Below are 22,995 nucleotides of genomic sequence, written 5' to 3' on the forward strand. Positions count from 1 at the left end.
GCAACAGAGCAAGACTCCATCTCAAAAAGAGAGAGAGAAAAAAGCAGCACTTATATGGGAAGTGACATGAAAGCCTTAACCAAAAAAACTCTTAACAAGCCCAAAATTTAATGTAATAAAAAATGCTCCCAGGTAAGGCAAACTTCTAGATTTCACAAGTGCAGAGAGGTAATGGGGCAGCCCTGGGCTTCTACTGGCATGAGGTGCTCTAAGGAGAACAGGGGGAACCCTCTTCTCCCTCATATACTCAGGCAGCAGTAAGTGAAAGAGGAAACGGAATCAAAGAAAATTCCCTTTTTTTTTTGAAACAGAGTCTCACTCTGTCACCCAGGCTGGAGTGCAGTGGCGTGATCTCGGCTCACTTCAACTTCAGCCTCCCATGTTCAAACAATTCTCGTGCCTTAGCTCCCAAGTAACTGGGATTACAGGCATGCACCACCACCCCTGGCTAATTTTTGTTATTTTTAGTAGAGACAGGGTTTTGCCATGTTGGCCAGGCTGGTCTCGAACTTGTGACTTGAGGTGATCTGTCCACGTCAGCCTCCCAAAGTGCTGGGATTACAGGGGTGAGCCACTGTACCTGGCCCAAAAGAAATTCTTACAGGAAGAATTTAATTATTATTCTTATCTTGCTTAGGTGTGAACCACAAGGAAACGAAGGTTAAAATCAAATTATAAATTCAAATTCTATGATTCAGATTTAAAATAGGAAATAGCCATCCAAATGAGATGAGAGAATGATTCCTGACAGCAGGAGAGACTCACTCACATCCTTCGCATCTGGAAGTTGCCCAGGCCCAGAAGAGGAACCCAGCCTGAACCCAGGCTCCATCCTTTCTCCATGAGATTCTCAAGTCCTGGCTGGGCCCCACCACCTGCTTGGCCAGTGAGGACTGGACAGTGTGGCCAAGGTAGACAGACATCAGCTGTCATCAGTGACCAAGGAGAGTCCTTGTAGTGTGGTCAACAGAACACGTGTGGCAGCTTCAGTCACCATGTGTACCTGGCAGTCTGGCAGTCAGGGCAACCCCCTTCTGTGTGTCTTCCTCACTATGCCTGAGAGGGTGAGCCTGCCACCAGCTCACCCACGGTGTGGCTTGGCCAATGCATCTTTCTACCTCCCACACCCCCTAATTCTTTGTTCTCATTAGACATCTGTTCAGCGGAGAGGCCTGTGAAAACTGCACGCATCTTCATTGGTTTAAAAGACATTTCATTACGTGTTCAAGTTTAAAATCTGAAGTGTTTTAGAAAGAAATTGATCATCAATGTCCTAATAGGATTTCATTATGCTTTTAACTTAATTATTTATGGGTCTAAAACTGTTCAATTCGGTAATATATGTTTATTATGTAACTAAAAGGGAAACACTTCCTCCAACTTTTGTTTTCACTTCACATACCTTTTCAGAAATACTCCTAAGTTAGAAACTGAAGGAGAATTGTACTGTCAGTTAACCTTTGCTATTTTCTCCTATCGCTTATCCTAACAATATAAACTGGTACCGCTATTAGATAAACAGATGCTAGGGCCAGAGAAACCAACAGGGCTCGGCTTCCTGCAAACAAAGCAGCACCATGCAAGGTCTGCGGTCCTTCCAAGGTGGCGAACAGCACGTGGCATGCAACTCTTGCATTCTAAGACCTCTTCAAAGGCCTTTCCTGGCCTGTGAGATTACTCAGTGCTACTCAGGGGGAGCAGGGAAGGTGTCCCAGCCAGAACTCTCTCCATCACCTCCTTAAGGTGCTGTTGAAGAGATACGGATTTAGAGGTTAACAGGTTCTTATTTGAGAGGGAATATGCTCTGCAGGAATGATCCGTTTAAATACACACTGCTTATCTTTTCATCTTTTCTTGAGGATTAAAATCAAGAAAGTGAGTGAGTTCATGGTGGGGGCGGGTGGGAAAGGTCAGGGAAAGCAGGATGGAGGGTCCAGGCACCTGGGGAGCAGGGGCAGCATGAACCAAGAGGAGTTTAGATCCCAGCAGAATCAGAATGGAAGCTTCCTAAGAGGCGGGACCACACCTTCTTTATCTTTGCAACTCCAAGTACAAGGCCCCATACAAAGTAGACACTCAGTGTCTGCTGACCTGACGAAAAGTTTCCACCAGGCCAACAGTCTTTGACTATCTCATGCACCATTCCTTCTCTGTCTCTTGCTGAAACCACTGTGAAGAGAACACCAGTTTCTACCGTAACTTTAGGTCTGTTTTCTTCATCCTCCATTTGAACATCAATTCCTATGGCAGGGACTTACTTGTCTGTGTTATGCTACAGTAAACATATTCGAGGAATGTGCATCCTGTTATGACATCTCTTCACTTAGCCATTTGTAACTTCTAGGCTGGATGATGCTATGATCATCTAATACATTATCTAATGTATTAATTCAACCTCTGGTTTAGCTGGGAATGAAAAGAATGAAGAGAGAATGGAGGAAACTGAAAGCAGATCAGTGTCACTGTCATGGACGGGCAGGTGCAGCAGCTGCCTCAGCACTGCAACCCCTCTCCTGCCACGTGTCCTCTTGGCTCACACTCTTAAGTATTTCCTCAAATTGCACCTTGGCAAGGAAGCCTGCTCTCACACCATCCATAACCCAGCAAACTCCTGCAATCACTCCCAACCCCAACTCCCCTCGTCCAGCTCTCCTCCTTTCCAACAGCACTGATACTGTAACATACTGTGTAACTTCATCTGTTCATTGTCAGTGCCCCAAGCACCAAGATGTGAATCCACCTGCGCCAAGAGCTTTGTTACTTATTCCCAACACTAAGAGTCGTACCTGTCTGAGCAGGTACATAAGAAATATTTGATGAATGAATGAAACAGTGAAAAGAAGACATAAACTTAATCCAAAAAGCCTAACCAGAAATGTTTTTAGCAACACATGTAAAACCCATAAATTCTTTAGAAGGCGGAAGTTAAGGGAAGGAAACAAAAGCTTCACAGCTTTATAAATTCTCACAAAAAACTCCTACTCTGGGTAAAGAGAAAGGTGTTTGGCTTTAGTTTTACTCTGGGAATCCTGCCCCTCTGCCACAGTCAGCTCTCATTTGGGCCACACCAGGAAAAGCAAGCCTTCCACATATCTTGTTCTTTGGAATAGAAGAAATGAACCGTCAATGAAGAGATACTGAGTGCAAGAGAGACAAACAAGAGACACAGAACTGCTGGTTTAAGTTTTCCTTTGTTCACAGAGGTGCAGACTGGTGGAAAATGCTTTGCCTGCCCCTCACACTGGGATCTGGGGCAGCTGTGTCACCTCTTAGAGCCTATATGTCTTCAGAAGTGGGGAAAGTAACCTACCGCATAAGGTTTTCATGGACATCCAGTAGGACAGTAGTGACAAAAGCCCCAACATAGATGGGCCAGGTGCCACATCACCAGGATGACCCCAGACTCCACTCCTCCTCTACTCATCACAGCCTTCCTGTCCCTCGAGACCTGCCGACCTCCACAGCACAGTGACCTCCTCTCTTGAGTGGACTGAAATTCCTTGAAGACAGCAAGTAAGCCTGCTGCTTATTTTCTGTGCCTCAAGCTGCTTGGTACTAAGCTGGCAACCAAGGCAACGACAAGAACATTTTCACCACAAATATATGTACCGCCACCAAGGCCCACTGTGCTTCAACTGTGCTGCTCGCAGCCTTACGGTGTATCCTCCACAGACGGAGAGGTAAGTGTGCACAGCCACCCTGCGTACATCAGTAGTTTCAAATCTCTTTACCCTTGCTTCTGCTGTTCCTTCTGCCTGGATTGCCCGGCCTCCTTCCTTCTATCCCCGACACTCAGGTACGTTCAAGAAGCCTTCCTCAACCGTCACAGGCGGGGAGGGTTCTCCTGCAGTTTCCCACGGCATTCTGTGCTCCCCTCCACCATTCTACCTACATCACCTAAAACTGCATTGGTCAAATGCCCTAAAAGATAAAGAACCAACTAGGTAGATTACGGTATATCCAATCAATGGAATAGTATGCAGAAAATAAAAAAAGAAAGGGTGATTACAATAAAGCATCATTTCAGTAAAAAGACAAAATAGGAAGAAATACATGTGAATATTTATTTGTTTATATGTGCAAAAAATGTCCTTGGAGAGTACATCAGGACTCACACTAGTGGCTGCTGCTGGGGAGGGAGCCTTTCACTGTGTTTGTACGTATACACTTGCAACTTCTGGATTTGAACCATATGAATAAACTACCTATTTCAATTAAAATGAGTAACATGCTACAAGTTGGTCATCTTCATTCTACTGAATTCTGTGTGGGCAAGGACAAAGTCTTACTCATCCAAGACATCTACTTTAGCAATAGGCATGTAAACAGGTATTCAATAAATGCTGAACTGAACTAAACTTTTAAAAATAAATATTCTTTTCATGCTCTTAGACACCAGTTGTATAAAAATTTTACATTTCCATCATCTTGGTCTCAAATAGATGGGGTTCTACTGATCTTTAAGCAGGCCTCCCAGATTGCTTTCTGAAAAGACTGGACTGGCTCAGGAAAAGGGTTAAAAGAACACCCTCTTAAAAGCACCTTACAACCTTGACCAAGCAATGTGATGGAACAGAATGATACAAGTTCTAGTGCCAGGCTGGCCCCAAACTGTTCCTTCAGGTCACTCTCTCAGTGTCCTCTGTATCTCAGATCTAACCAATGAAGTAAGCTTGAACCCAGCTTCTAAACAGTAACAACGCCGCCCAGAACGCTGCCCAGAGAGCAGTGCCGACAACGCCTAAACTATCAGACAATCCCAAAATGTCCTCTGGGAATTTTTTTTGGCAGCTAAGACCTTTCAAGGAAACCCAGAATTCTGATAACACATAAATACATCAACATACTAGAAAGCGAAGGACTATGGTAGTGGTATGATGGAGAATCTTGCTTCTTTCCTCTTTTTCTTTCTTCCCAATCTGGAACCAGGTGAAATACAAAGTACATAAAGGAATATTTAAGGATGAAAAATGGGGCAATAAACAAACAGACAAGGCTAACAACATTATTGGGTTTTTTCTTAGCAGTGTTTCAGTGGGATTAAATTTGTTCTCTATGGGATCTCTAGGCCAGCTGATTAGAGCAGTGACTCTCAAGTCACTTGGGGGCTTCCTATAATCACAGGCAAGCAGCCCACACCTGGGCACTCTGATGCGACAAATGAGTAAGGCATGGTCCACGGCCACAGGAGCTGATCGTCCAGGATAGAAATAACTCATGAGAAATGGAAAATGCAATCAAAAAGAGGCATAAAGTGCATGAAAAGTAAGAGAGGGGAGAGATTAATTCTGATGCAGAGTGGGGCTGGAGCCGGGGAGAGAAGGAATGAGGGAACGTGTCAGTGAAGGAGGTGGCATATGAAATGAGTCTCATGGTATGAGTAGGATTTATATGTGCAATGGTGGGTAGGGTATACAGGACAATTGGGAGGAAGGGCAATACTCATCGCTCTCTGGCCACAGGTGACATAACTTCTAAATACCCCCAACTCTTTCTTTCTTTCTTTCTTTTTTTTTAAATAAGCTGGGCTGGGCATGGTAGCTAAGGACTTTAATCCCAACACTTTGGGAGGCCAAGGCAGGTGGATCACTTGAAGTCAGGAGTTCGAGACCAGCCTGGCCAACATGGTGAAACCCCATCTGCCCTAACAATATAAATAATTAGCTGAGCATGGTGGTGTGTGCCTTTAATCCCAGCTACTTGGGAGGCTGAGGGAGGAGAATCACTTGAAGCCAGGAGGTGGAGGACGCAGTGAGCTGAGATCACGCCACTGCACTACAACCTGGGCGACAGAGGGAGACTCCATCCCCAAAACAAAACAAAAACAAAACCAAACAAACAAAAAATTAAATAAGCTGTTTCTGGAGAAAGGCCAGACACTCATATTTCGAAAACTATTGAAAAGCAGGCAGACTGCTATGCTTTTTTTGTGCAACAGGTTATTTAAGTGTCAGTTCTGGTACAATCCATTTAACCTCAAACCACTTATTGGCAATAGAGTAAAGGGGGTACAATGACTCTCATTAACAAAACGTATTATTATCCTCATTCCGTAGCCTTAGCATATAATCCACACAGCTTCTGGAATATATACTTTGCATAAAGCAAGATATATCTATATAGGTTCTGTAGAAGCAACTGTGTTGCATTTGGGCTGTGGGTGAATTTCTACATGTACCACAATGTATTTTTGAGAATTCCACACAGATATAACTTGTTTTATACGTAAAACACAAGTGTTGATAAAGTGATCAACTTCTAAGAGTCACTTAAACAGGCTTGCTACACTTTAATAGCAGCCACTTCCTGATTCATCAACTTTGAATGTTGGAACACGTGCATGTTAGGTTTATGCTTTAAGCGTAATACATGCGTATTAAGACAACACATAGGAATCTTACATCCTGTGATTTTTAAAAAGCTTTCTCTCTGCAGAAAAAGCCAATTGCCTAGTTCAAACTTATATCAAATCAGTTTTAAGTCCTTACACGTAAAATCAGAACAATTTAAGTTTTAAGACATTTAAGCTAATTTCCCAATAATTTAGCTCTTTCATTGCCTGATGTGGCTGTTCTTGGGTTAAACTCTGATCAAATCCTTCTGTCAAATACCAACATGTAGACACATACCTCTTCCAGCTGTCCCGAAGAAACTGGATTATCTTCATAAGCAGGAAACTGACAACCTGCTTTGCAACCACAAAAATTATTAATTTCTTCCTCGCATTGTGCCATTATTTTACAATTTGCTTCTGAGCTTTCTAAATCTATTTCCAGGGACTCATTCATGCTACATTCCAAACACTGATTTTGCTTTCCTACTGACAGAATCCCAGTTGATTCCTCCTGGGAATCCAGTGATGTCTGAGCACTCTTCTCCATCCCAGATTTTTTTAACCTGGGAAGGAATTTTCCAGACTCAAGCTCTGATTTTCCATAGTAATGGCCTTCTTTCTCTGCATCTTCCTCCAGAGGTTTGAGATCTGCCTGCGGATCTTCAAATACATCAACTTGAGAAGGAATGGGAATATTTGCTTCATCTTTCTCAGATTCAAATTCTGACTCGCTTCCTCCTCCTGGGGACAGTTCGGATGCAGAAATTGGGCGAAAGTGAGTCCTAGGAGAGATCCGAATAGCCCTGTACTGTGTTCTGTCAACACCACATATCCTGGGGTGAAACACTTCACTGTCTGAATCAGAACAGAGAATTGATTTCGGTTTAAAACTGGGGCTGAAAGATGCAATCCCTTCAGGTTCAAATGAGCATTCTACATGAAGAACTTGTGAAAATGGATTGCTTAAGTCAAAGGAAGAAAATGAGTATTCAAGTCCAGGATCTTCGACTTGAAAGTTGCCACAAGCTCCTAGTAAGTCTTCATGGAAGATAAAAGAAAATCCCTTATTTAATCCATTTTCCCCACTCTTCGGCTGATCATTCTGTTCAAATGACACGAAGGGTTTCCATAACTGCCTGTGCCCAGGGGCAAAACTGTTTCCTGGGGTCATAAAGACATCGGTACCAGCTATTGTCACTACATCAGAAGCTGCACACTGTAACAGGCTTCCTTTCGTGTGACTAGGTGGTACGACTGCCCATTCCCCATCACTATTAAAGGTTTTGAGTTCTCCATAAACTCCTCCAAGAATGAATGTGTTCTCTTTATCTTGGGCTACATCCCAGGGTTTAGAGGGTGTTGTATAATCACCACCATCCACGTTTGATAGCTCACTAGAAGCAAATGCTCTTTTCTCCAGGCTTTCTTTCTGTCCCTCCCACAGATGGTACTCTGACCTTCGCACAACCTTATCAGGCTCCTGAAGGGTCTCCAGTTCAGCTTCAGCATCTAGACAGCAGCAGTAGGTATTTACATCTGCCGAAAACAACTCGGCATCAGTTCTTTCTATTTCTACTGTAGCCACAGAATTTGTGTCTGCCATCTTTGTCCAAATGTCTTTAATAACCCCTGAGCTGTAGCCATCTCCATGTGGATTTTCATTACATACTTGTGTAGTTTCAAAGTTTTTGTTTTCTGTTTTTTGTTCTAGCTGAATACCACAGACAGATTCTAGTTTAGATGTTTTTTTGAAGACTAATGTAGGAATTTCACCTAAAGTTCTATTGTTTTGCTGGCAAGCTTCATCTTGCAAAAAATCTAGAAGTTCTTCATCTACATAATTTGACGAGACTCTAGGAACTACATAATTAATATCTTCGGCATTAAACTGTGTGGATTCCTCAAATTGAATATTTAATGTTTCATTGTCTGAACGTGTTTCTTCTGAATGGGACCATGGACTACAAGTTCTTGTTGAAAGATTAGAACAGTGTTCATTTTCTTCAAAGGCACTATTTTTGGTCCATATTAGCAATCTAGACTGTGTTTTCCCAAGCATATTAGCACTAGAATCTGTATTTTCATTTCCCAAGTTGAGTGTTTCAAAAGAAAATGGTAAAACAGAATTACTGCATTGCACTTCAAACACTGAAAAACAAGAGTTTACACCAGATCCTTCATTAATATCTGAAAAGAGCTCTTGATTGCCAGCAAGCAGGTGTGAATTGAGCACTGTGCTGTCCAAGATGGGAGAGAGTCTAACTGGAGAGTCTCCTCCAAAACTCTCCCCATCAGCATCACCGGAACTGGATGAACAGCACTCCCAAAACTGAGCCAGATTGCCAAGGTCCTGCAGGAATAAGCCCTCAGCACCCACAGAGCTGGTAGAATCTGTCCATATTGCACGTTCCCCTTGCAACTCCATACCATCTAACACTATGCAACATTCTGCCTCAAAATCTGTGTTCTCTTTGCTTTTTTGTCGAATCATATTCAAAATCCGACTTTCTCCTTGCATTGTTTCTGAGGCACCAGGATCCAACATGGATTGATCAATATCCACTTCATAGAAGTGCGTTAATTCTGAAAGATGAATATCATCCAGGTATTTATTGTCCTCTGGTAGAGAACATAATGAGGTCCCAGTGAGGTCAATATCCTCATTTATAACTGCAGGCATTTCTACAAAATGACCATCAACGAAAGTACCTGCTGCGAGGTATGTTTTATGAAGATTATTGTTGCTGATACAAAGACCATGTACTGATTCAGACAATTCTTCCACTGCCTCTGATGTCAGATCACTTGTGTCTTGTCTGTTTCGGTATGTGGTCTCTAGTTTACTTTTTCTGCTCAGAGGAACAAAATATTCAGCAATGGGCTCGGTGTACCACAAGGGTTCCTCTTTGTATTCTGTGTCATTTCTGTTCTCCATGTATAGGTCTTTACCTTCAGTGCTCCCAGGATCTTTTCTCCCTATTTCTTTTAAAGGTCTCTTACCCCGCTTGCACAGCTGTTTGACAGAACCACTGCTGCTACTGCTACTGCTTCCAGTATGAACGTTTCTTTCAGCCTTTTCACCATGCTTCAATGAAAGCCTGCTTTGCCCATTCCGCCCTTTTTTGTTTCGAATCTCTCGTGCCTTGTGTCTTACTTTAACATACTTCATGGATGCTTTTAATTCTCCCTGATTCCCACTGGAACTTGAGCCCGCTTCACTGGAGCCAGAAGACCATGAGCGAGGGCGAATCTTTCCTTCAGGTTTATGTCGGATCTGCTTTTTGTACAAAGCAGGCTTTTCTTCAATTGTGCCATTACTAAATTTGTTTTCTTTCTCATTTTTGCTTTTGCTCTGGGTTTTCTCATGCACAGTGGTGGGTACTTCACTGCTTCTTTCCTTGGTGACTTCACTTTCACTGTTGCAGTCCTTAGGAGAGGAAGTATCTGTGCTAGCTGGTGGGGCTGTGGATGATGATGAAGAGCCAGAGTAAGAACAGACTTTAGACTTGTTCCACACAGTCATGATTTCTTGCAGGCAAACTGGTTTCTCAGAAAGTGGTGGAAATGCTTCATAGTACCTGAAAAACAAGAGTAAAGAGTTCAAAAAATGAGTATGCAGATTTTTTAGATATAGTAAAACAACATTACCAACCAGAAGAATGAGATCTTTCATTTTAGTAATGTCAACATTCACATCATCCAAGAATCATTCACATTACAATTACAAAGCATATATTTTTGTAAAGTACAAAACTAGTCCCATTAGTCCCACGCATCAAGCACCATTTTGCTCAGCACTGTGATAAGCACTGTAAGAATACTGAGAAAATATCTAAGATGCCAGTTTTTATCTTCAAAGTTTGCATTGTAATTAAGAAGTGAAAAAGGGCAAAGTGTAGTAGAAGGAATGTAGCCTCTTCAGTCAGCAGAGTCTGAAGTGGAGTCTCAGCTAAGTCACTCCTGTTTGCGACTTTAAGCTCATTATCGGCCGCTCTGGACTATTTCCTCAATTGCAAAATGGTGATCATATGGCTTACCTCCCAAAGTTGTTGGGAGCACTGAAAATATACGCAGTTGAAAAGCTCGACAGCAAATCAGTCAACAGTATGAGCTCTAAAGCCATGTGCTCTGAGGTCAAAGCCTGGCTCTGCCCACTTCCTAGCTGTGTGGCCTTAGGCATGGGACTGAACCTCTCCAGAGCTCAGTGCCATCACCTACAAAATAGAGCTAGTAATATTTACCTCACAGAGTTGTGAAGAGTAAAAAAAATTAGCGTGCAAAATGAGTCAGAACAGCACCTTCTTAAGTAACCGCTAGCATACTGCCTGGCATTTAAGCAGGCCCTCACAAATGGCAGGAATAATCATATTCAAGTACTCAAAAAGAGGATGCTGGTGAGGCCTAGAACAATGAGATAAAATGGGCCACAACTAAGCCTTGAAATTCCAGACTTATTTCACAAGTTTAGTAAAATTCCACAAGTTTGGTGAGTACTACTCGTGAGGCCTGAGACCCTGTGTGAGGACATGAAGACACACGTTATGCTCATGGAATGGAAAACTAATTAGAGCAGTGATTACTAGAAATGCAGGGTAGGAAAACCAGGGAGGCTGGTTTCAGTGAGCTTGAAAACGAAAAAGCTGTTTTGATTTTCTAGGCAACTGGGAGCCACTGACGATTTCAGAGCAGAACAGATTGCGAAAGGAAGAATTTAAGCTCACACTGGCTATGGAAGGGACTGCTGTTTCAGAGACAATGTTCAAGGTCACAAATGAAGTGGTAAAAGGCCATGTTTTCCAAGGGCCTGAACTTGACTCTCTTTCTCAGTCTAGGTCAGAGTCGACCAAAGGAAATATATTTTGAGCTTCATATATAATTTTAAGTGTTCTAGCAGTCACATTAAAAACATAAGAAGAAATGGGTGACGTCCACTCCAGTAATATTTTATTTAACTCCTGATATTGTCATTTCAACATGTAATCAATATTTTAAAATGTTTAATCCTTTACATTCTTTTTTATAGTAAGCCTTTGAAATCCAATGAGAATTTACACTGACAGCACATCACAGTTTGAGCCAGCCACATTTCAAGTGCTCAGTAGTCATAACGTGGCTTGCAGCTACTGTGCCGGACGATACAGGTCTATGCAAACCAATGAAATGCTGTTTTTTCTTAGGTTTCAGAGGTTCAGAAAATTAAAATAAAATGTGTAATAAGGAAGTCTACTTGTAATGCAGATTATTTTAAGAGCAGATTTTGGCAGGTCAAGGATTTGCCTATGTTCCCTTTGCAGTAAACAGTGGGAACTCAGTGTTCTTGCTTGCAAACATGGATAATCATTTCTTTTTCTTTTCTTTTTTTTTTTTAAGTCTCATTCTGTCACCCACAATGGAGAGCAATGACACGATCTCAGCTCACTGCAACCTCTGCCTCCCAGGCTCCAGCAATTCTCCTGCCTCAGCCTCCCAAGTAGCTGGGATTACAGGCATGTACCGCCACGCTTGGCTTTTTGTATTTTTGAGACAGGGTTTCACCATGTTGACCAGGCTGGTCTCAAACTCCTGATCTCAGGTGATCCACCCACCCTGGCCTCCCAAAGTGTTGAGATTACAGGCATGAGCCACTGTACCAGGCCGATAATCATAATTTCTTACAGCTGTCTCAGAGGGCTGTACATGCATAGACTTAGCAAATAATAACCTTCTTTGTTTTACTCATTCATTTCACAAATATTTACTGAATATGCACAACAAGGACAGAACCATCTTACTCACTTTTGAATTCTCAGTGTCAAGCAAATAAGCGCTGGATAAATGTTTCTTAAATTATACACAATGAAACTGAACAAGATGACAAACAAAAAAAATGGAAACTATGTAGCAGTTATTCATTTGATTTTAACAAATGCACACTATTACTGAATACAATCTTACATACATTTCCACTTGATCCTTTGCTGGAGGGGATAATTCTGCCTCTGGAGAGGGAGACCCCTCTAACTTTTTGTGAATCTTCTCTTCTGTTATGAAACAAAAAGCCAGAGAAATTTGTCTTATATCTAGTTAATAAATGCCCATGTTTTTTCAAAGTTTCTCAACTAATTTTAATAAGAATACTCGTGCTTAAAAGGCAGACTCTATACCAATCTGTCTTTTTAATAAAAATCTATTTTTTCAGTGTGCCAGAGGGAATTATCTGATTAAACCACATTAGCATTAGGCCAAGAGGTGAGAGTTGTTCATCTCGTCACTGATGCAGTGCTCTAGAGGCACTTAATTAAGAGACTGAAGTCCCCTGTGTACTTATTAATTAGACCAGAAGGACAGAACATCTGTTTAGATTCCAAAAAAATTTTCCCACAAAATTCTATACTTGTAGACTTTACATTGACGCATCTTGACTAAAACTAATCTGCAAAGAATATTCTTTATTACAATTTGCTTTATTACTTAACATGCAGGTGAGCAAGAGCTATTTCAACTAAAATAGGAAAAAGGGCTATCCCTTTAGGTTAGCCTAGGATACTGCCTGCGTTTACAAATAAACTGTGCCCTTTAAGAGGCAGGCTCAAGGCTTGGTGCGCAGCGAAAGGACCATGAAGAGGGCAAGGAAACAAAGATCCTTATTCTTAATATGAAGGTCTCATTCTTAGGGACTGCAGAAAAGTTAGAGAAAGTATGAGGAGGGTTCATATATCAAAATGACTAAATAAGCTTGCCAAGTCTATGTTTCCAAAAAAGTTGAGTCAAAACTAAGTCCTTTCCAAACCTGAAGTAATTCGTGTCAACATCTTTAGTGGTCTTAACATTAATAGGCAAGGAAAGAGAAAATATTGTTCCTGATGTCTGAGCTTCAACTTGAAGACAAAAAAAAAAAAAAAAACAACAAAAACCCACGAAGTGTTTCCTATCTCTGAGGAGCCCTGTGGACTAAGTCCCTCCCTTGGTCGCAGGAAACTGTGAGTGACTGCTGGGATTCACACAGGCCACTAACGGAGCTGCAGATGGAGCATGATGCTGGCCTAGTGACACGTACTGAACACAAACACTTTGCTCTTGTTGTTTTTTCTTCTGATCAATTCTAAGATTTTCCCAAATCCAGATTCCTCAGGGACCTAATCCTGGCATGTGTGCCCACAGTGCTTTTGACCTCACCTTGCTTACTCTGAAGGTCTTTCAGTCTGGAGCAAAGCTCCTCCACTAAAGTCTCGATACCAGAGCTCTGCATGACAACAAAAAGACACATTAGGTTACAGTCAGGTATGTAAAAAGCAGGTATCTGTATATTTTTGTTTTAATACATAGGTTTTACAAATCATCCATATTCCAAAATAAATATATCACCAATATTTAAATGTATACTAGAAATTAAAATTATAGGTTTGGAGATAATTAAAAATTAAATAAATAATTAAAAATTATAGGTTTGGAGATACAAATTAGTATACACGCTTGTTACTAATAAAGCATATTAAATAAAACTCAGTGATAAAATGTGAACATATTCATGTGCTTCCCAGAATAGCTTGTTTTCCAAAGGTGTGTCATCTTGTTCACGTGGCAGATTTAAGCGTCTAAAGTCCATCGTATGTCCAAAAGTCAGTCCCATCAAAAAGAGTACTAAATATTTATATGAGCAAGGTCTTGTACCAGACTTAAAGGAAAATTACAAAACTTCATCTTAGTTCTCTAGGAGCTCAGACTCTGAAAAAAACAAGACGATTTTTTTTTTCTGTTTTAAAGAAACACGAACACTCATGATTGCAAGAAAAACAAAAGTCCAGAAAACTAAGCCAATGTTGCGAGTGTGAAAGCTTTGTCTTCCTTTCAGCATCTGGACCAGATTATCAACTTCTATACAAAGCCTGGGAGTTCAAAATTTAAGGAGAGTGCATAGAAGAGTCTGGAATTGGGAGGGTAAAAATAAGAGTCAACCTTTAAAGAAAAATCAATGTTGAAAAAAGGCACAGGCAAATAATCTCCTATGTAGACTTTAACTTTCAAGATTCTCAATTTGTCACAGGAATACTTTTTTTTTTTTTACAATGGACAAAAAGTGAACAAATTTCTCACTGATTTATTCAGTGACCAAAGTCCTATTTAAACTGGAATCAAGTCTTTTTTGGTGGACATAACCCAAACTGATGCACATGACAGAGAGTTCTGTTAAGCCAGTGCCCTCACTAGGCCTTTACAGGCTAAAAATAGAACTTTACCCCATTCACTTAACTCAAAATGACTCAGCACAAATATTAAAGATATCCTAAATAAGAAATCCCCCAGTTACACAGTTTGAGTAGCAAGAAACAAATTACAATGAAAACAGTTAATTATAAACATCCAGAGTTACATTCTGTCCACATCATACCATAGCTTTTAAAAGGAAGATAGAAAAATAGGCCAGACAAGAGCTGCCCTTTCCTTTAAAAAGACTCTTAAAAACCATGGCAGATATTAGTCATAAACACTGCTCAACCACACACAGTTCCACCAGAAAGCATCTGCTTACCATAATGCTCAAGGTGTGACAAGGACGGCAATTATATTCCATTTCCTTCAGATCGTGAAACCAACACCAGTGTCAGCTGACACACTGCATACTGTTCTGTACAGCAAGCCTATGTCACTAGGTTTTTAAACTTAGGGCTAGTCTCCAATGCAGAAGAACACTGAACCTCTAGGGATCGCTTATTAAACGTCATCCAGTACTCTAACATGGGGTCCTATTTAATCAGAATGGTCATTACAACCTCGTGACTACATATTTTTTCATGCTTTGCCTTAGAAATTATTTACATATATACACATTTATTAATATACGAGTAAATATGTATACTATATATGTGATATATTTGCTGTCATATATAAACTTTTTTTTTGCTTTCATGTATAAACAGCAAAATAAACTAAAATCCTACTACTTACTCTGTGTGTAAAAGCAAGCTCTACCAACCAGATTTTTGTGTTACTTTCTTAACTACCTGTAGCATCTTATATATTTTTAAAAAATCGTCCAGGTGCAGTGGCTCATGCCTTTAATCCCAGCACTTTGGGAGGTCAAGGCAGGCAGATCACTTGAGGTCAGGAGTTAAGGACTAGCCTGGCAAACATAGTAAAACACTGTCTCAACCAAAAATACAAAAAACTAGCTGGGTATGGTGGGCAGGCACCTGTAATCCCAGCTACTTAGGAGGCTGAGGCAGGAGAATTGTTTGAACCCAGGAGGCGGAGGTTGCAGTGACCTGAGGTCGCACCACTGCACTCCAGCCTGGGGGACACAGCAAGACTCCATCTTTAAAAAAAAAAAAAAAAAAATCATGAGAACCCTGGGTCACCATCACAGCAAGCTGGGAAGCAGAGAGGCACAGCAGAGGCTGTCATCACCCTTTGTTGTCTCCTGGCAGGTGTTCCAAAGTGTTAATTTACAGCTTTAATGAGAAATTTTTATTCACTTTCCTAATTATATAAACCATCAGAAAATATTAATAATCAAATTTCAGTAGTATATCATATCCATAGGGCCATTCGATAATATTTTGAGAGCCTATAGTATCTTTAAAAACAAAGAAAGGTTAAGTTACATCTTACTAACAACTCTAAGGGAACACAAGCTATAGGTGAAAAAAAATGCCACCACTCCACCACTGAACTCACAAATTGCTTTTCCTAACTGTAAAATGGGTAATACCCACCTCTTCCAGTATCCAACACATGTAAAAACACTCTGCAAACCTAAGAGCACTCTGAAATCCAAATTATGTACTCCAAAGCTGCAAAGTGGTGAGCCACACACAGACACTGGCAAGTTTCAGGACGTGCTCAGTGAGAAACCTTCAGAATACACGGCCGGCCAGCCACTAGTTTACTATTCACTCGCTCATTCACTCACCCAGTGAACAAATGGTTATGAGGACCCCTGCCCTCCCGAGATTTACATGATAATCACTCTAATTTCTCTGAGAAGAGGACTGAGTGGAATGTATTTGGCTTTGGAGTCGAGCGGGCCTGGGTCTGAATTCTCACCGTTACATTCACTGGACAGCAAAGGGCATATGTGCCACTTCCTCTCTCCAAACCCAAGAATGCCACCACTTCCTTCCCAAGATTCGGCAAGATAAACTAACATGACACATGTGAGGCGCCCAGCGTCCCCGTCACTTTACTCACTTAAATGTTGGTGGCATTTCTAGATTTCGTTAAGTCTTTAATTTTCTACAATCTCGTTTTTTGATTCATCACTTCAAAAATGCCTTTAACTTTTGCTCTGACTTGATTTTGAGGTTGCAGGAGTAAGAAGATAACCTGATGCATACCACCAGAACCCTTCTGGATTCTCCCTGGACTTCACAGCCTGGCTCCTTCTCACTCTGACCAACACTGGGCCCTTGCCGCTGCTACGCTCTCTGCTCCTGGCTGTGGAGTTACACACCGACGGAGACTGAGCCCCGGTCCAACAGAGCAACTGGTGTCCCATTACGTCACTTCACGAGAGTCTTGTTCGTTCCCTGAGAAATTCCAATCACTTCCCATCCCTATGACAGTTCCAGTATGTCTCCACCTTCTCCATACTTCCCATCCTTTTCAACTTGGACCTTCGCTATTAAGTATAAAGTAAACAAGGGCAATCTGACTCATTCTGCCTCATCTCTCCTTTCCCTACTCAAAGGTTGTGCCATACTAATCATCTTGCAGGCTTATCTTTTACGGAGAGTTCATTTAGACTGGATGTTCCCTAAATGCCAAACAGGTGCTGCCAGTGTGATTACTAACCTACATGATACTACTCAGTGTCACTTAACTGCCTGCTCCATTTGCACATAGCTCAATGGAGTCAAAAAGGTCTGGTTCTCAATTTCACCCTAGGGTTAACCACATGACCCTACGTAAATCATTTACCTATCAAAGCCTCAGTTTCCACATCTGGAAAAGTGTGCTGGTATTAGAGACACACGTCCTAATAGCTAGCTATCGAATTTCCTATACGGGTCCCCTCATTTCCTTTGTCTCCTGTTTATTCATCTTTTGTTCCACCTTTTGGAAGATTTCCGTCTTCCAAACGGTCTTCTGAGTTACTTCTATTATCATGGTTATAATTTTTAAGATATCCTCTCGTCCCTCAAATCTTTCTTTACAGCAACTTCTTCCTCATCAAGAAATCCTCCACACTTTTTTATTTTGAGACAGAGTCTAGCTCTGTTGCCCAGGCTTGAGTGCAGTGGTGTGATCTCGGCTCACTGCAACATCCACCTCTCGGGTTCAAGCGATTCTCCTGCCTCAGCCTCCTGAGTAGCTGGGATTACAGGCACCCGCCACCACACCCAGCTAATTTTTGTATTTGTAGGAGACATGGGGTTCACTATGTTGACCAGGCTGGTCTTGAACTCCTGACCTCGTAATCCACCTGCTTCAGCCTCACAAAGTGCTGGGATTACCAGTGTGAGCCACTGCACCCGGCCACTCCTCCAACTTCTATCTTTGGAATATAAACCTATTTGTCAGCCAGGCAGCAGAAAGGGAAGGGGGAATCAGTCCCCAATTTTCATTATGGTGTCTCATGCTTTCCCGCAGGGGTGCCTGGTATCCCAAAGTCCAGAACCTGTATACTTAATCTCTCCAGAAAGTAACTGTCAGAGGAAACGCAGTTACTCTGGTGCCCGCAATGAACTGTGTATCCCAGCACTTGCTCCTAGGTTTGGCCCCTCCCACAGTGACTGGGTTTCACAACAAGATGTTGCTGAGTGTGACAGATGCCCTCTTGGAATGCTACCTTCTGAGTGTTCTCCATCTGCCATGTGGGGAGAGGTCACAGCTCCCAGCCATGCTTGCTGAAGCACCAGTCACATGAGAAGAGCAATCCTGGATGTTTCAGTTCCACCTGCTATCTGACTGCAGCTGCACAGACTCCAAGCAAGAACAGCAGAAGAACCTCCCAGTGGGGCCCTACCTAACTCACAGAATTCTGAGTAAATAAAATAGTTGTTGCAAGACACTAAGTTTCGGGGTACTTGGTCATGCAGCAGTAACTGAAGCAAAGGCTTTCAAACACTCCTATTTTCAGCCCAACCCTGCACACGGAGCTCTTTTACAGTTTTTAGATCTTATTCTTTAGTTTTACAGCAGAGTTGGAAGATCAGTGGTAAGAAACCCAACTAGATACTGATAGAATGACTACTGGCCATCACAGTAATCAGTGTTACTGCAAAGCAAAGGATCAATTTCACACCTTAGTAATTAAAGTTTTTAAAACCCTTTTAAAATTTAGAACTAAGTTAATGTTAAGCAAATAAAAGAGTACCAAGTGACATGACTGAAGATATATACCAGGGTTCACAGACTCATGCCTTCAATAGCCACAGAAGTAATACAACGTTAAAAAAAAGAAAACTCCCGCAAATAAAAAGTTGTTTCTGCCAAGGCCCTCATATGTGAGCTGTGATTCCCATGCTTGAACACTGAAGGGTCTACAAAAATTGGTCTGCCTCTAGCTCTCAAGCACATATGCTCTCTAGAAAATGATACAGAGTAGGAGAGAAGTATGCAATGGATAAATATCTTCAAACATGATCTAGGGCACAGATTATGTATTCTTCACAATGCTGGAGAAAAGAAAGTTAAAATTTGCAACAAAAAGAATACAACCACCGGGCACGGTGGCTCAACCCTGTAATCCCAGCACTTTGGGAGGCCGAGGCGGGTGGATCACGAGGTTGAGAGATCGAGCCCATCCTGGTCAACATGGTGAAACCCCATCTCTACTAAAAATACAAAAAATTAGCTGGGCATGGTGGCTCGTGCCTGTAATCCCAGCTACTCAGGAGGCTGAGGCAGGAGAATTGCCTGAGCCCAGGAGGCGGAGGTTGCGGTGAGCCGAGATTGCGCCATTGCACTCCAGCCTGGGTAACAAGAGCGAAACTCCATCTCAAAAAAAAAAAAAAAAAAAAAAAAAAAGAATACAACCTGTTATAAATAATGATTTAATAACATGATCAATCAAGGCTTAGAAAAAGGTAAACCTTGCCGGGCGCGGTGGCTCAAGCCTGTAATCCCAGCACTTTAGGAGGCCAAGGTGGGTGGATCATGAAGTCAAGAGATCGAGACCATCCTGGTCAACACGGTGAAACCCCGTCTCTACAAAAAATACAAAAATTAGCTGGGCATGGTGGCGCGTGCCTGTAATCCCAGCTACTCAGGAGGCTGAGGCAGGAGAATTGCCTGAACCCAGGAGGCGGAGGTTGCAGTGAGCCGAGATCGCGCCATTGCACTCCAGCCTGGGTAACAAGAGCAAAACTCCATCTCAAAAAAAAAGAAAGAAAGAAAGAAAGAAAAAGGTAAACCTACTCTTTAGCAGAGTGATGTAACATAAAGGGAACATGATCTGGATTCAAAAGACCTGCTGTGCTGTGTGAAGCTCGACAACAAGTTATTTAACTTCTCTGAGCCTCTATTTCATCGTTGTACAAAAAAAGGAAAATACTTCAACTTGAGTTAAGTCTTTCAATTTTCCCAGTTCATTATAGCATCTTACTGATTTAGGCACAACCCTCCCTGCCATTTTTTTTTTTTTTTTAATTTTTGAGATAGGATTTTCCTCTGTCACCCAGGTTGGAGTGCAGTGGTGCAATCACAGCTCACTGCATCCTTGACCTCCTGGGCTCATGTGATGCTCCCGCCTTCTCAGCCTCCCAAGTAGCTGGGACTCAGGCATGTGCCACCATACCTTTTCTTTTCTTTCTTTCCTTTTCTCTTCCTTTCTCTCTCTCTCTTTTCCCCAATTGAGATATGGTTTCTGCAAAACCCCATTTCAAACTGGTCTCAAACTCCCAGGCTCAAGCAATCCACCTGCCTCAAGCCCTCAAAGTGCTGGAATTACAGGCATGAGCCATCGTGCCCAGGCAAAGACTATTTTTTATTATATGCAAAAAAAAAAGAAAAAAGTCCTGTTTCTTACTTTCATACGGAAATGGTAGTTTCTTTTCCCTTTAGATAGCTAACAAATAAACTTCCTGAAGATTTGGGTACACAAGCTCAGAAGGCTGTTAGTTGAATGTCTGGATACTATTTGTTTTACCTCATGGTTCAATTAACAACAGTCAGAACTTAGACCAGTTATTTTTAATCTAGGAAGCATGAACTCTTAAGGAGGCCACTAATAAGCATGTAAAAAAGTAATTCATATAAGTTTAAGTAGAACATCTGGTTAAGGTCCATAGCTTTCATCAAATACTGCAGTCTGTAAAGCTGTAACAGTCAAAAAAAACAATGACTTTGATCTAGTAATGTGATGCCTAAACATACATGCAAGAAAAGCACAAGGAGAAGTGTATAAGAATACTCTTTTCGGCCGGGCGCGGTGGCTCAAGCCTGTAATCCCAGCACTTTGGGAGGCCGAGGCGGGTGGATCACGAGGTCGAGAGATCGAGACCACCCTGGTCAACATGGTGAAACCCCGTCTCTACTAAAAATACAAAAAAATTAGCTGGGCATGGTGGCGCGTGCCTGTAATCCCAGCTACTCAGGAGGCTGTGGCAGGAGAATTGCCTGAACCCAGGAGGCGGAGGTTGCGGTGAGCCGAGATCGCGCCATTGCACTCCAGCCTGGGTAACAAGAGCCAAACTCCGTCTCAAAAAAAAAAAAAAAAAAAAAAAGAATACTCTTTTCCACATTCTTTTTTTTTGAGATGGAGTTTCAGTCTTGTTGCCCAGACTGGAGTGCAATGGCGCAATTTCACTGCAACTTCGCCTCCCAGGTTCAAGCAATTCTCCTGCCTCAGCCTCCCAAGTAACTGGGATTACAGGTGCCCACCACCACACCCAGCTATTGTTTTTGTATTTTTAGTAGAGACAGCGTTTCACCATGTTGGTCCAGGCTGGTCTTGAACTCCTGACTTTGTGATCCTCCTGCCTTGGCTTCCCAAAGTGCTGGGATTACAAGCATGAGCCACTGCACCCGGCCTCCTTTCTACATTCTTTGTAACAGCTCAAAATGGAAAGCAACTGAAAGGCCCATTACCAGGACAATAATAAAGTGTTATATAGTTCACAATGGACAACTGTTTAGGAATGAAGACATTATAAATCATGTTACCAATACAGATAAAAATTTTAAACTTTTAAATGAAAGAAGTTATAAAAAATATATACAGTATGGTAAAATTTATAGAAAGTTTAAGAACATGAAAAATCACGCTAGGTGTATTGTATACACCTTCAAACAATATTTAGTAAATATATGAAAATAAGCATGGGAAAGACAAACACCAAGCTGGGTATAGCGGTAACCTGACAGGGATGACGAGGAAAGTCGGGAGGAAAGGGCACCTGGGTCTCCAGCTGTGCTGCAAACCCCAGGCTCCCTCAGCTCCAAAGGACACGTGGGGATTCACTGTGCAGTTCTTGAGTCCTTCCTGCTCCTCAAACTCTCCAACTGTTTTCATGCCCTGGCCCCTGACGCCGCACGTGCCTCACTCTCAAAATTTTACAGCAGCCCTTTCCACGCTTGTGTCTGTTCTCATATTCTCACTTTTCAACAATTGAAAGATCAGAAAATTTCCTGCAAAAAAACTTCCAATTTTCTACCTTTTCTAAAAAGAGATCAGAAGATCTGGGCTAGATACACAAAAACAAAATAGTCTATTTCATGCCCACTCCTCACAAACCACTGCCTCACCAACCCTAGATATGCATATTCAGTTTATTCAGTTGTCTGCTCAAGAATCTTCACTTAGCTTTCCCTAGGAGGCATCTCATATGTTAATCTTTATTCATAACAGAAAGATGTTCCTTCCCTGGGTTCTTTTTCCTTAGTAAATGAAAATTACTTTTTTTTTTGGAGACAGAGTCTAACTCTGTCACCTGGGCTGGAGTGCAGTGGCATGATCTTAGCTCCACCTCCTGGGTTCAAGCGATTCTCCCACCTCAGCCTCCCAAGTAGCTGAGACTATAAGCATGCACCACCACACCCCGTTAATTTTTTGTTTGTTTTGAGACAGTCTTGCTCTGTCGCCCAGGCTGGAGTGCCATGACATGATCTCAGCTCACTTGCAACCTCCACCACCTGGGTTCAAGTGATTCTACTGTTTTAGCCTCCCACGTAGCTGGGATTACAGGCTTGTGCCACCATGTCCAGCTAATTTCTGTATTTTTAGTGGAGACAGGGTTTTGCCATGTTGGCCAGGCTGGTCTCAAACTCCTGATTTCAAGTAATCTTGAGGTCCACCTCCCAAAGTGCTGGAATCATAGGCATGAGCCACCGCACCCGGCTGGGAATTACATTCTTGCAGTTGCTCAGATCAAAACCCTTGGCTGTCTTCTTTGTCTACTCCCCTTATCTCTACCCTATATCCAATCCTGTCAGCTCCACCTTCAAAAACAGATGCAGAATCCCCCAGCCATCTGCCTTCTCGACCTCCCGCCACTACATCTTCACTGGGTGCTTAGAGTCTGCCCTCCCTCCAGCACAGCTCACTCACCCTGTTTAGTGTCTCAGTGCAGCAACCAGTGTGGTCTGATCAGCATCTGTTTTGGCACTTAAGCCAGGTTGCATTAATCCTCTCCAAACCCTAACACTTCACGGCTGCTCAGGGGAAAAGCCCAAGTTCCTAGTATGGCCGGTAAGTCTCCTCAAATGCTCCAGCGCCAGCGCCATCTGTATACCCATAGCGA

At 42.1% G+C, this 22,995-nt stretch overlaps 1 protein-coding gene across 5 annotated transcripts in view; it reads right to left on the reverse strand.

The window, feature by feature from the left end:
• Positions 1-22,995, reverse strand: part of KIAA0232 (KIAA0232 ortholog) — a 91,381-nt gene that overhangs the window by 12,240 nt on the left and 56,146 nt on the right. For 3 of the 5 annotated variants that reach the window (XM_074395862.1, XM_074395863.1, XM_074395864.1), the window contains exons 4-7: positions 13,490-13,556; positions 12,273-12,354; positions 6,630-9,912; positions 4,848-4,919 (exon numbers count right to left, since the gene is read on the reverse strand). In XM_074395862.1, the coding sequence (XP_074251963.1) occupies positions 4,848-4,919; positions 6,630-9,912; positions 12,273-12,354; positions 13,490-13,556 (3,504 nt within the window). Of the gene's footprint in view, positions 1-4,847; positions 4,920-6,629; positions 9,913-12,272; positions 12,355-13,489; positions 13,557-14,843; positions 19,136-22,995 lie in introns of those variants that run through there. The other 2 variants (XM_074395865.1, XM_039468234.2) reach the window with 2 other exon arrangements.

The sequence above is a fragment of the Saimiri boliviensis genome, chromosome 3, assembly GCF_048565385.1.
Source record: "Saimiri boliviensis isolate mSaiBol1 chromosome 3, mSaiBol1.pri, whole genome shotgun sequence".
NCBI lineage: Eukaryota > Metazoa > Chordata > Mammalia > Primates > Cebidae > Saimiri > Saimiri boliviensis.